The sequence below is a fragment of the Taeniopygia guttata genome, chromosome 1 (assembly GCF_048771995.1).
Source record: "Taeniopygia guttata chromosome 1, bTaeGut7.mat, whole genome shotgun sequence".
Taxonomy (NCBI): domain Eukaryota; kingdom Metazoa; phylum Chordata; class Aves; order Passeriformes; family Estrildidae; genus Taeniopygia; species Taeniopygia guttata.
The window spans coordinates 29,298,261-29,311,685 of record NC_133024.1 but is presented as its reverse complement, the minus strand read 5'-3'; the positions used below and the strand labels follow the sequence as shown (position 1 = coordinate 29,311,685).

The window sequence follows — 13,425 nt, the reverse complement described above, 5'->3', positions numbered from 1 at the left end:
GACTGGTTTTGGGACTGATGCTGAAACTGGGACTGGGCCTGGTAAAGGTACTGGTATTGGTATTGCCACTGGGGCTGGTATTCGTACTGGTACAGGTACTTGGGCGAGTTTTGGAACTGGGACCAGTGCTGGAACAGGGACTAGTGCTCGGATTGGAACTAGTGCTGGCACTGGCACAGGCAGTGGTAATGACGCTGGAACTAGGCCTGGTACTGGTGTTGGTACTGGACAGGAGTTTGAACAGTTTCTGGCACTGGGGCGGGAAGCGGTGCTGGGGCGGGCACTCTGCGGTGCCGGTATCGGGGCTGACACTGCGGCACCAGCATCAGGGCTGACACTGCGGCACCGGCACAGGCACCGGGCCCGGGCCTGGGCCCTCCCCGTCCCTCCTGCGCGTCACGACAGCGGCTCCACCCCCGCCCCGCCCCGCCCCCGCCATCATTTGCATGCCCACCCCCGACGGGCCAATGGGGCGCGGCCACCTCGCGCTGGCCCCGCCCTCCGCGGCCGCCGGTAAACGGAAGCGCCGGGAGCGGAGCGGGCCCCGCGCGCGCCCGGCCCGCGCGGCGCGGGCGGCCTGCGGGAGCGCGCCCGGCGCGCGCGGCCGCTGCGGTGAGTGCGGGCGGGACGGAACGGCCGCCGCCGCCGCCCCTCCCCCCGCGCCGCGCCCTCCCCCCGCGCGCCCCGCGGGCCGCCGCCCGCCCCGCCCCGCCCCGCCGCGCAGCGCAGCGCCGCCTGGTTGGGCTCGGGGTGGGAGGCGCCGGCCGCTGCGTGTGTGGGAGCGGCCTGCGCGCCCCATGCAGCGCTAGTGGTTCCGTGCCCGGTTGCTCGCCGGGCCGTGCCCTTGAGCGCCCATGGATTCGGCTCTGGCGGGCGCGGTTACGGGTGTGGTTGCGACGGCGGCCCCCGGCAGCACGGAGCGGGTGCGTGGGGGCGCAGGTGGGAAGGGCGTTGTCATTGCACCGTGTGTCCCGTACCGGTGCTAGTGCTGGTCCTGCTCCTCGCCTCCCCTCCCGAGCCCTGCGGGCTCACCTCAGGCAAGTCTCCTCATCAGGCGGCGTGTTCCCTAAGGAAGAGCCAGCGATTCCCTCAGCACTGCCTGTGCTCTCAGCAGGATACTGTTCCACGTCGATGTCTGTAGGGACAAGGGCCTTTGGCAATAAAGCACGGTGTGCCAAGTGAGCAGGCAGCGCAGGAATCCAGACAGAGTAGTCCATTGGGATGCTGCTGTGTTTGTTATCATCTGGGTGGTGAGACCTGGCACAGGTTGCCCAGAGAGGCTGTGGATGCCCCGTCCCTGGGAGTGTTGAAGGCCAGGTTGGATGGGATTTGGAGCAACCTGGTCTAGTGGAAGGTGTCCCTGTCCATGGCAGGGGTGGATTGAAACCAAATAGTCTTAAAGTTCTCTTCTAACTCAAAACATTCTCTGAGTCTGCTCACTGTAACAGATGTATATCAGACAAACATAAGGTACTTATGGAAAAAAGAGGAAGTGCATGGCCAGTAGTAGTAAAGCCTTTCATTCACAGCGCACAACAAGCACTGTTCTTCTTTAGGATGATGTTTTTCCTAAGAAATTTGTTTAATTTTAACTGTTCTGGTAGCTCCTGGACCAGTAGAAAGAATGCTAATGATGGGAGTTGAGACCATTCTCAAAATGCTACCTAATGCTTATAAATGATGTGCATTTTATTTTGAATTAGTTAGTAATTCCTTCAAATATTTTGGATTTGTGGCATCTTTGAGAACAGTTCTCTTGTTTTTATGGCTTTACATATTCATGCATTTAGGTATTTTCTCCATATTTTTAAAGTATCCTGGAATCTACCTGCTTACCCCAGACTTTGTGATGAGGGTAATATATGTGGATTGAATGTCATATTTTTGAAAGCCATGGGAATAACTATCTCCTTAGTAAATGGTTTATTCTGGAGGCTGAGATCCCCCTGGAGGACTCTAAGTGTGTTGTCAGGCACAGATAATCATGCCTACTCTACTTGTACAGGCATGTCCTCTTGTTCAAAAGGCATCATTGGTTTGACTGATGAGAGTCAAGGCCCTGCACTAATGCTGGAGGGGAGCTGAGCTCACCACTTTAATGGGAACATGAGGAAACAAAACATTACCAAGAAAAGCCTGAGTTGCTTTCCTCAGCTTTAAAGAAGTGCAGCCCACCTCTGCCTGCTTTCAGTAGGATAGAACGTAGTCAAATACTTATCCAAGAGGAAGAATCAAATTGAAGGGGAAAGATTTCCACCAAAAGGTGTTGGCCAGTTGTGGTTTTAAGACCAAGGGAATGTAGGCTCTGTGTCTGTGCTGGTGTGGGTAAAAGAAGAGATGTTGACAGATGCCCTCTGAAGCAGAGAATGGTTTTCTTATCTCTTTCAAAATACATTTTCTGTGCAGCTGATGAACCTTTTGTGTAGTGCTGCTTGAATTTGAGGCAGCAATCCATACATGGAGCCTTGGGTAGGCTTTCATTTTCACTGAAATAGGGTTGCCCTCAGATTCTGCAATTTGGTGATGTTTTAGAGATCCACTTATGATTCCCCTGCTCTCTAAGCATTTAGATTTTTGTAACCCTTTGGAACTTTTGGAGATTAGAGTACAGCCTATAGCTATTATCACAAAGAGATTTCTCAGATTTTTTTTTTTGTTGTTTTTCAAACAACTACAGAAACACAATAGCTTGGGAAAAATGGAGGGTGAAAGGTGTGCTAGAAGTGCCTCCTGCTCTGAACTGCTGCCCCAATAGCACTGGCCAGAATGGGGGTGCCTACTTTTAGTTTCCAGTATTTGTCTTCTTCAGGTCTCTATTTTTTCTGGGTTGAAGTGACCAGGAAACAACTGCAGCATCCAGGATACTAACTGCACATTGTTTGACTTGTGCTGGAGGATGTTGTTTCACTTCGTGGAAGAAAAAGTGAACTTGAGGACATATTTGGGAAGAGTGCCAAAGTGGTTTGCTTAAACAGTTAGAGTGGATGAATTGCTGACCTTTTCTGGGTGTGGGGCAAATTTTTCTCTGTGAAGATTCCCTGAAACTTTCTTAGAATTTTTGCTTGGGGAGGTTGTTGCAGAAAGTTGACACATTAGGAAATACATGCAAATGGGGTGAGCACTTTCAGAGTTTTCAAAATTTTATTGACAAACCAAGAATAAGCTGAATTCTGTCAGGGACTGTTGTTCTAAAGGTATTCTGATATAGCTCTAGGTAGACTTAAACTTGTCTATCTGCTTTTTGAACTTCCATACCATGAAAAGAAGTTCCATAGGTTGCCATCTGTTTCATGAAGTTTTTCTTTTACTTGCTTTGAACTTGACATGTGCAGCCTTCAATAGGTATCTCCTCCATATGTCAGAAGAAAATGTGATTCTTCATTCCCTATTTGGATTTGTCATGATTTTGTAGACCTGTGCTGTATCCTTTCCTCAGTTCTTTTTATTCCATCCTTCAGAATCCCAACTGTGGTAGTCATTGCTTGTGTGGGAGCCAGTCTTGCTTTTGGTGTGAACCTTCTCTATAAATACAAGTACAGAGTATCAGGACTTTTACTGTGCCATTTTTAAGTGGGTGCATTAGGGGGAAAATTCTAATTCAAGCAGTGGGAAGGAATAATCTACTGTGGTCTTGCACAGTTAAATAATTGTATTATTTGTCTTAGTTTTAATTTGTTTTCTTACAACTATTGATGTCCAGTCTGATTTGTTCACTGCTGGTGAGTACCTAGTAGGTGTTTCCATCAACATCTCATTCTTGAAAAGTATGAATGAAGAGCCTGTTGTATATTTCTGAGTGGCCTTGATCCTACAACCATCTATGAAATTTAGCACCTCTCTCTGATCACATAAAGGCTATAGCTCTTGCCTTTACAATTAAGAAGATTTTGAAAGTATTTAGCTAATTTAAAAGCTAATACTGGATAAGCAGCAAATTGAGAATTTTTCTGTGGAAAAGCAAGAACAGATCCATCCTCAGCCTGATAGGATTTCTGGGTTTTTTTTTTTTTTTGGGGTTTTTTTTTTTTTTTTTTTGGTAGTTATTGCAGATGGTCTTTATTTTGCTAGTTTTATAAGTTTCTCTAAACTTTTTTTTTTCTGTGTATGTGTGTGAATGTTTCAGGAAATGCTTCAAGGACCATCAGAAGATGTGTTTGCAAAGGTGGAAAGTTCAGTTGAAGACATGGATACCTCCGATACCCAGTGGGGCTGGTTTTATTTGGCTGAGTGTGGTAAATGGCATATGTTTCAGGTAAATACCTATGAAGTTACATTGGCTCTGATGGATTCCATACATCAAATTACCTATGGCTGAGTTTGTCTTAACGTGCTTTTTCTTTTATTTTGAAGACCGACTCCAACAGTCACTGCAGTATCAGCAGTGAAGATATTGAAAGGAGTTTCCGAACAGACCCTCGTGGATCTCTGTCTTTTACCACTGCAAAGTTTAACTACACACTGGACTTTTCAGGTATGTGTCTTGCCAAAGAGTAAATTTAAATAGTAGAAGGTCTTATGCACCAGCACATTTGTTCATTCAGCAGGTTATTGTCCTCATATCTGGTGCGAAAACATGACTAAGAATGTCTTCTTTACTGGAAAGTACATAGGAGTTTTTAGAAACAGCTGCCCTGTTACATTTTGTTGTGTAGTTTTATTAATGAAGTAGCATGCTTTGTTTAATAGCACTCTATTGGATTTCCTACTGCTGCAAATGGCATGTAGGCTACATCTCTTGAACTGGGAAGGTTGAACCTTTTTTCTTTCATGTGCAGCTGCCTGTAAACTTGGAAAACCTCTTCCATTCAGTGTTTGCTGTAAAGGATATTTCCTGCAAAATACTGGCATCAAAATGATTTAATAATTCAGCAGGTAGTTGAAGCCAGTTCTGTTCTCAGAATAACAAGGAGATAGGCAAAAGGATTTACTAATAGATTGTAAAGATCTCCATTATGCTGTTCTTGTAAATTACAGAGTATTACATGTTTCTAATGTATGTAACTAATTATAAATGTAATCTGTTCTGTGTTCAAAGGTATGTTCTAGTAACTTTTTTTTTTGTTTTTTATTCATAGATGGTTTTTTTTCTGATTCAATTACAAAACTTAAATATAGAAAATAAGGGAAATTAAGGAAATAAATACATATTCCAATATATGCATCCAAATTTCAAATACAGAAAGTGGGGACTGAGTAAAACAGCAATATACTGGCAGTAAGATGGTATCTAGCAATACCACACAAGTTTTATGCTTACTTGTGTCTTTTTATACAATACTGTGTTTTGTATTCAGAATAAAAACACTACACTTATAAGCTAATTCTAAAGAACAATTTTTATATTACTCTCTTTAGGCCATGATGTCTGACACTAAGGATAGTGTATTCTTTGTCATCCCTTTCAAGTCAGTGGAAGTTCTTCCTGCGATTTAGTGGGGCTGAATGTTAGATGGATATTTTAAAAATAAATGTTTTGTATGTGTAATATTTGGACATTTTTCCAACTCATATAGATGACAATGCATTTAGAAACATTTATTGAAAATGCTGATTTGTTACTTGTTGAAGTAGGAACTCCTGTCAAGTATCTTAGGGTATAGTAACATTCTTTTAAAAATGATACTTGAATGGTTCATATGCTGTAGATGAATTCCCAAAAATTTCATCCTAATTCTTGTTTTATGCTCAGTGATGAAACAAATCAACCTAACTACCCTTAAACAACGTCCAATAAAGCGAGCTCCCTTTGCAATCAATTCATTCAGGTAAGAAAATAAGAGGAAGACACTTTATTTTTCTTTTATTCCTGCTTCTTCTAAGTAAAATGAAACCAAACTGTTTTATCTTGATTTTTTATATTTATTTGCTTTTGGAGTCGCTCTGAATACCTGTTGAATCAGAATTGCTGCAGGGAAACAGCACCAAAAAACAGAATTCATTGACTCCATATATTATTTAGAAGTATTATTGTAACATTAAAAAGAGATTGACTTACATGTTGTGCCTATATTTTACTCATTTACTCTAAAATTATTTGGAGTTTAAAAAATTGTGTTGTAAAGATTCTTTTATGAGTCTAATTGCTTTAGATTGTAAATTTCTTACCATTTCATCAATCATTAGATGGAAAGCTGAGGTGATGTGAATCTGCTAAACAATAAACTGAGCTATGCAGTGTTACTATCATAGGTGAAATTGAGTACATGGAATATGTGGGGGTTTTTCCCCAAATAGTTTCTGAGAAAAAATTTTGTTCTGAATTGTAGTGTGGTTATACATTCAAAAAGAAATTTGTTATAAGAAATGTAGTAGCAATCTGTTTACACTGACTTTCAAGAATGTGTTTTTGTAGTGCCAACATTTTTTCAGTCGATATTTGCTAAATAGTGCATACAATGATGTGGAAATTTGCTTTGTTCTTTGAATAATTGCATCAGCACTCTTATTTCCATATGGTGACATTTTTTACTTTCAGGAAATTCCTTCTTTTAGTCCCAGTTTTAAGGCTTAAGAGCTTCAGTATATGTAATGCATGTGCTTAAACCATTCTTTTTTAGTAGCTCTGTATAAACTTCATGGGGGTTTGCTTTTTTTGCGTACTGTGTTGTTTGGAGCAGGAGTTTAACAGGAAGAAAATGCCTCATGTCTTTGAAGTGATGTGCTTTTACCTTTTTTGTTTGAAGTTTCATCTGTGAAAATGAGGCTATCCCTATGCCTTCACACTGGGAGAATGTAAATACTGAGGAGCCATACCAGGTAAGAGTTGGTAGGCAACTTGGTCAAAAACATGTGACAATGAAATAAGGCATCGAATTGAAATCGCACTAACCTCTTTTTTTTCAGCTTATTCCATTGCAAAAGAAAACAAATGAATATAATGAAGTTTCTAGTCTCTTTGGAAAAACAATGGATAGCCAACGAATTAAAAGAATTAAGAGAATACAAAATCTAGACTTGTGGGAGTTTTTTTGCAGGTGAGATTATTTCTAAAACCAACAGTTTTAGGATTGTTAATGGAAAAAAGTTTTAAGTCATGCAGTAGAAATATGTTTAACTGGTTTTATTATTAATGAAATATTTTGTTACTTTTTAACTTTTAAAATTTTTCTTCTTTGTAATTTCTCTTTATTCAACATTTAATTTTCAAGACTGTGTAGCTTCTACAGGTGCAGAAATGTAATATTTGTAGAAATGCATTAGATAAAGCTGTAGCACAGATAATATGGTTAAGATGTTGAGAATATCTGTGTGATAGATGCCTATGATCCTTACATTGAAGTAAGGAGAAAAAAAATAGCTTTTTGTAGAATGATTCCTGGAGAGGCTTCTATTACTTTAATTTTTACTGAACAGAGCAAATTAGTATTTCAGTCTTGTTAAATTTCTCAACTTTATAGGAGAAAAGCATAGGACAGAATTAGGTGTCTAATGAACACATATTCATGCAATTCTTTTAAGTTTAATGTCCAGCTAAACCTTCTTTTAAGTTCTTGGTTTTTCTCTTTTCATATTGTGCTGGCCTGGAAGAAGTAGGAAATGCCCAGTTTGGTATCCACTTATTTTTTGGTGTCAGTCTTAAACAATTGTACTTCACAAAAGTTATTGGTGTATCTTGTAGGAAGGAGTGCATATCAGAAGGTTTAAAGATGTTTTACTCTAATAAAATAATCTAGACTAAGTTAAAGAGTGATGAAATAACAAATAACAGATGTATACTAAAATCTTGCATAAGTTATACAATTTTTAAAAAATATATGTGATTTATTGTTAATTTAAAACTGTATCAATATGTGTGAGGAAGTGAAATTCCTTATATATGTTAATGGTTAAGAGAGTTATCCTACTTTCAGTTAAGTTTCCTTTTTTTTCTTGATGGAGTAAGGAAGAGGATCAGCAGAACTGCTGCCTTGGACTTCCAGAGGTCAAACTTTGGGTTGTTCAGGAGATTGTTTGACAGAGTCCCTTGTGATGCAGTCCTGAAGGGCAGAGGAGTCCAGGAAGGCTGGACACTCTTCAGGAGGGAAATCCTAAAGACTCTGGAGCAGGCTGTCCCTATGTGCTGAAAGACAAGTAGTTGAGGGATAAGATCATCCTGGCTGAACAGAGAATTTTGGATGGAATTCTGACAAAAAAGAGAGTTTATGACCTTGGGAAGAAGGGGTAGGCAAATCAGAAGAAGTAAATGATGTTGAGATGTTTTGCAGGGAGAAAATCAGAAGGACCAAAGCCCAACTAGAACCTAATTTGGCCACTGATGTAAAAGACAATAAAAATAATTTTTTAAAATAAGTAATCAACAAAAGGAGGGCTATAGAGAATCTCCATATTTTGCTGGATATGAGGGAAACATAGTGACAAAGGATGAGGAGAAGACTGAGGTAACAAAGACATTAATAGTAAGACCAGTTGTTAGCTGGGCACCCAGACTCTGGGCTGGTAGACAGAAGTGGAGAGCAAAATGCTGCCCTCATAATTCAAGAGAAAATGGAACCTGTTACCTCACACAGGTCTATGGGAATGGATGGAACCTACTGGAGGGTACCAAGGGAGCTGGGGAGGTGCTCACTGAGCCACTTCCAACCATTTACCAGCAGTCTTGGCTCACTGGGGAGGTCCGAGTTGGCTGGGGTTGAGCAAATGTGATGCCCATGCACAAGAAGGGTAGGAAGGAGGATCCAGAGAACTACAGACCTGTCAGGCTGAGCTCAGTGCCAGAGAAGGTGAAGGAACAGCTCATCCTGAGTGCCATCACACAGCATGTGCAGGGCAACCAGGGATCAGGCCCAGCCAGGATAAGTTTAGGAAAGGCAGGTCCTGCTTGATGACCAACCTCACCTCCTTCTATGACAGGGTGACCCACTAAGTGGATGAGGGAAAGGCTGCAGGTTTTTTTAACCTGGACTTCAGCAGAGCCTTCAACACTTTTCCCACTTTATCCTGGAGAGTCTGGCTGATCATGGCTCAGACAAGTGCACTGTTTGCTGAGTAAAAAACTATCTGGATAGCCAGGTCCAGAAGTGGTGGTGAATGGAGTTACATCCAGCTGGTCACCAGTGGGGTCCTCCAGGGCTCAGTGTTGGGGCCACTCCTGTTTAATATCAGTATCTGGGATCAGGACAAGAGGATCAAGGGCACCCTCAGTCAGTTTGCAAATATCACCAAGCTGGGTGGGAGTGTGGATCTGCTGGAGGGCAGGAAGGCTCTGCAGAGGGATCCGGACAGTCTGGATTGATGGGCTGAGTTCACTTGTGATGTTCAATAAGGTAAAATGCCCTTGGGTCACAGACAATGCTGTAGGCTTGCACATACTGGTGAAGAAATTATTGCCTGGTAGTATACTACAAAGAAATAGGTATTCCAGCATTTCAAATGCACTTCTTTTGGTGTCCCAGGTGGGAAAGTTGAAAAGAGGATGATGCTTAGTCTAGAATCTCAGTTTGGATTTGTCAAGGAGTACAACAAGTAAAAAAAGGTGTTGGTCAGTGAGATTGCTGACCAGTTTTAGAAAAAGTTTATATGCTTTTATATGCTTTATATGCATATTCCTTGTACATAGGTACAAGGAGTATGTCTCTGGGTATTTTGTTTTGCTGTAGATTTTACCTTTTATTGAGTGAATTGGATGAACGAGAATTTTCACAGTGCTGGATCAAGTTAATTTCGTTGAACTGGATTATCTTGTCACTGCTTGTACAAGGTGCTAAGATGATGCTTTTTAGAACAGTTGGACTCCTTCATTTCTGTTCCAACTTACCAAAGTGTCCTGCTGTGGCATTTCTGCATTTTGCACAACCAGCTTGCCAGTGTGCCCACTATATTTTACTGCTTAGGAGGAACAATTGTCACATAAACTTTTATGGTTTTGAAAAAGTGTTTTGTTTAATTGATAAGATAAGGGATCACATTTGATCATTGCTTGAATGATTATTTACATCACTGTAGTGGTCAGAACACATTTGCCTGTTACAATAGTTCCTATATTAATGACAATTCTAAATTGGCTCTATGAAATGAACTGGTCAGAGATAGTAAAGGACTGTCATAGAACATATTTTGTTTGTTTATTCACTTTTTCTGTAAATTTGTTCCATTCTGCTGTTTCAAAATAAGTTACTCAAGGCTGCATTTATATATTGTCAGAGATAACAGCCAACAACAGAGGGCTTCTGGTTGAAGAAATTTCAGATGTTCAGCATAACTAGCCCTTAGATTAGTTTTTGCTGGTTTGCCTAGGTAATAGTGCTTTATAACCTACCAACTTTGTTATCCCTTCCACCACGACATTAAAGCAGGTGGAGGAAACAAAATGTGCAGAATTACCTTTCTTTTAAAGATGTATCTGCCGAAAATGACCACACTGAAACTAATAACACATGAACAATGTTGATAAAATTGGTGTAGGAAGACCTTTTTTCAAATCTTAGACTATGTTGGAAAATAGTCCTACAGCATTCAGAAATGTGTGATTTTTAAATATGTACCTTAAGAATTCTAACATGTTTAAAAACTAGAGTCATCTAGGTTCTTGTAAAGTGAAATGTGTTAGGTCTGTACTTCCAGCAGTGTTTTCACAGTAGTAATTTAGTGTGCTTGTACAACTATTTATTTGTTATGTGCTTATTTGTGTATTTATTGTGTGTTTTCTGTAGGAAGAAAGCTCAACTGAAGAAGAAAAGAGGTGTCCCAACAATTAATGAGCAAATGCTGTTTCATGGCACCAGTAATGAATTTGTAGAAGCAATATGTATTCATAATTTTGATTGGAGAATAAATGGGATGCATGCTGCTGTGTATGGAAAAGGTAAGTATTGCTGTCACATACAACAGTGACAGTGTAAATCGCTCAACATTAAGTTTTCCCTGTAGTGTGTACTTTGTGATGCATGCCTTGTGTTTACCCAAGAGCTGTTTAGATACAGCCCTGCTTTTATGGCAAGTATAACTAACGATGCAATAAGGAATGTAATTATTGCAACTGGCGGGTAGGGCCAGGGAGCATGGGGAAGGGATGCCCAGCAAAGCAGTGTTGATCACAATACAATCTCTCTGCTAAAATGTTCCCACTAAAAATGTTTGTTCGTATTGTCATAATACAACAATTGACAACAAAAAAGGATTCCTAATGAACATAAAAGAACTGACATTTTTCATGATCTTGACAGCTATCCTCTGGTAGTCAAGCTGTCATGGTAAGAATGTCATCTAATTTTCTATGTTTTTTATTTGAAAGGGACTTATTTTGCAAGAGATGCATCATATTCCAGCCATTTCTGCAAAGAGAGCATGAAGCATGGAGATACTTTCCAGATTCATGGTGTGAACCTGCAGCCTCATCTGCACAGACCAGATAAAGTCATGTTTCTTGCCCGTGTATTAACTGGTGACTATATTGGTGGTGATTCAAAATACGTGAGGCCTCCTTCAAAAGATGGAAGCTTTGTGAACTTGTATGACAGCTGTGTGGATAATACCTGGAACCCAAAGATCTTTGTCATCTTCGATGCCAACCAAATCTACCCTGAGTACTTAATAGAATTTTGTTAAGTTTGAACTGATTATTGTTTGTGGTTTTTTGATACTTTTGTTCCTTTTGTAAAGGCAGCAACATAGAAACGATGAATGAAAGAGAGGTGAAAGAAAAGCAGGCATACATTTATGGAGGAGGGAAGCTATTAAATATTTAAGACAGACTGGTTAACTGTTTTTAAAACTCTGTAAACTTTACTAATGCATTTTTCAAATGTAGAGACTATTACAAATCTGAAGTTGCTTAGTGAGCCTTAATTACATTGAGCATTGGTAAGTTTTCAAAGGCAAGATTTATGTTTTGATTTTCTAAATTATATTAAAAGTGGTTAGAAATATGCCTCTAACATAGTATGCATATGAGGAAATTAATCTTTTATAAAGATTGCCTATAAAACAGAGTAAGAACAACAACAGCAAAACCCCAGGGGACATGGGGTGTGCATGTGTGTGTGTGTCCGTGTTCTGTAGTATGTTACCTTGGTTGGAGGTCTCTTAGTTTGGATTCTAAACCTAAAAAAAGAAAAAAATATCTACAGCTCCTTCATCAATTTCCTCCAGATAAAGTTCAACAAAGCTGTATGGTTTAACTTTATGTACATTTTACTGTAAGCTTCAATTATATACTGGGAAAATAACAAAGCCCTTGCAGTAGGATTTGACTGTTGGTTTTGATGGAAATGAAGCCCATAAATTTGTGGTTGTTAGTTGTTTGGTATGTAACTGTTGGGCTCACTGTTGGGACATCAGCAGTGCCATACACCTTTCTCAGTTCTTATCCTGTGTAATTTTTGCCATCTTGTTGCAGTCTTCATGAGCTGCTGTGATTCATGTCTGATCAGAGTTTAAGATATACCCCGTGCTCATATACATGGTGTTACTGAAGACAATGTTTAGATTAACTTAACTGTAAACAATACAGTTAAACTAACAAGGAAAATTTCAAAATATGCCATCCTTTAGCTTTTAAACGCTACAATAGAAAGTTTTCAGTAACATTTGTGTAGATCAGGTTTTCATAACTGGTATGGTTGTAAAACTGAAGAGTATTTTTCACATGTAGAAAGAGCAAAAAAGACCAAAAATATTTGGGTAAAGAACAGACCTGAGAACCTAAACACATGAAGAGGCTGAGGAAGGGGCTGTTACTGTGAGATACACTGTTGTGTGAACCATCTGCTATGGAACTGTGTCCCTAGTTTGTCCTTTGTTAAAGGACCTAAGTAGCACTAATGGACAAAGTCAAAGTTGAAACCTTTCCAGGCTTTTTCTTTGGCTATGGCCAGTAACAAGTCCCTGTAGAATCAGTATATAATTGCAGCAGATATAGAATGATCTGTGTTGGTTTGTTATAGAATTGTTAATGGACTTTTTGGATCAAAGGCTATGTTTAAAATGTATTGCGTTTAAAGTCACTGCAGCTGCTGGCATGTGCAGGTCTGTTCCAAGTTGTACTAAACCCATGGAACTGGAAGCAGAAGATGACAACGTATCTGGCATCGTAACTGAGGACACAAATATCTCTTCCTTCTCCTGCGTGCTGTTACCATTGTCTGTCAGTGGATCTTGCACAAGTTGTTTATCTGTTTCTGTTTGTAATTTCATGGCAATTTTCCTGTCCCTAAACCATTTAGGGCTAAAATGCATTTTCCTTTATTTTAGGAAGTATGATTTCTGATCCCAGCTGGGAACTCTAGGTTCTACTCTTGTAGGTATGATTTGTGTTTGATTCACTACTATGCTAGCTCTGCAAAAGGCACTTTTTTCCCAAATTGTGTAAAATAATAGCGAATCACGCAGGGAATTTGTGTATTACTGAATCCTTTCTATTATTACACAGTATTCTACAGAGCATACATTTTGTGGAACTAACAAATACATGTGCTGTTGTTTCTTTGA

The 13,425-nt window shown here is 40.1% G+C and overlaps 1 protein-coding gene across 3 annotated transcripts; it reads left to right on the top strand.

Annotated features, from left to right (window-relative positions):
* Positions 1–466: 466 nt before the first annotated feature.
* PARP11 (poly(ADP-ribose) polymerase family member 11) lies at positions 467–13,425 on the top strand. 3 transcript variants are annotated; one of them, XM_030286062.4, is made up of 8 exons: positions 467–612; positions 4,124–4,252; positions 4,351–4,471; positions 5,690–5,765; positions 6,684–6,756; positions 6,844–6,974; positions 10,650–10,801; positions 11,231–13,425. In XM_030286062.4, the coding sequence occupies exons 2-8, from the start codon at positions 4,127–4,129 to the stop codon at positions 11,542–11,544; spliced, it is 993 nt and encodes a 330-aa protein (XP_030141922.1). In that variant the 5' UTR covers positions 467–612; positions 4,124–4,126; the 3' UTR covers positions 11,545–13,425. The 3 variants fall into 3 exon arrangements, with proteins under 3 accessions (XP_030141922.1, XP_030141905.1, XP_030141916.1); XM_030286045.4 differs by lacking the exon at positions 467–612 and adding an exon at positions 727–923; XM_030286056.4 differs by lacking the exon at positions 467–612 and adding an exon at positions 761–1,037.

Bases quoted from the DNA above. Each gene is read 5' to 3' on its own strand.
- PARP11 (XM_030286045.4), top strand. From the start codon at position 855: ATGGATTCGGCTCTGGCGGGCGCGGTTACGGGTGTGGTTGCGACGGCG. The intron at 5,766-6,683 runs GTAAGAAAATAA...TTTTGTTTGAAG, and splicing joins TTTGCAATCAATTCATTCAG to TTTCATCTGTGAAAATGAGG. The intron at 6,757-6,843 runs GTAAGAGTTGGT...CTTTTTTTTCAG, and splicing joins ATACTGAGGAGCCATACCAG to CTTATTCCATTGCAAAAGAA.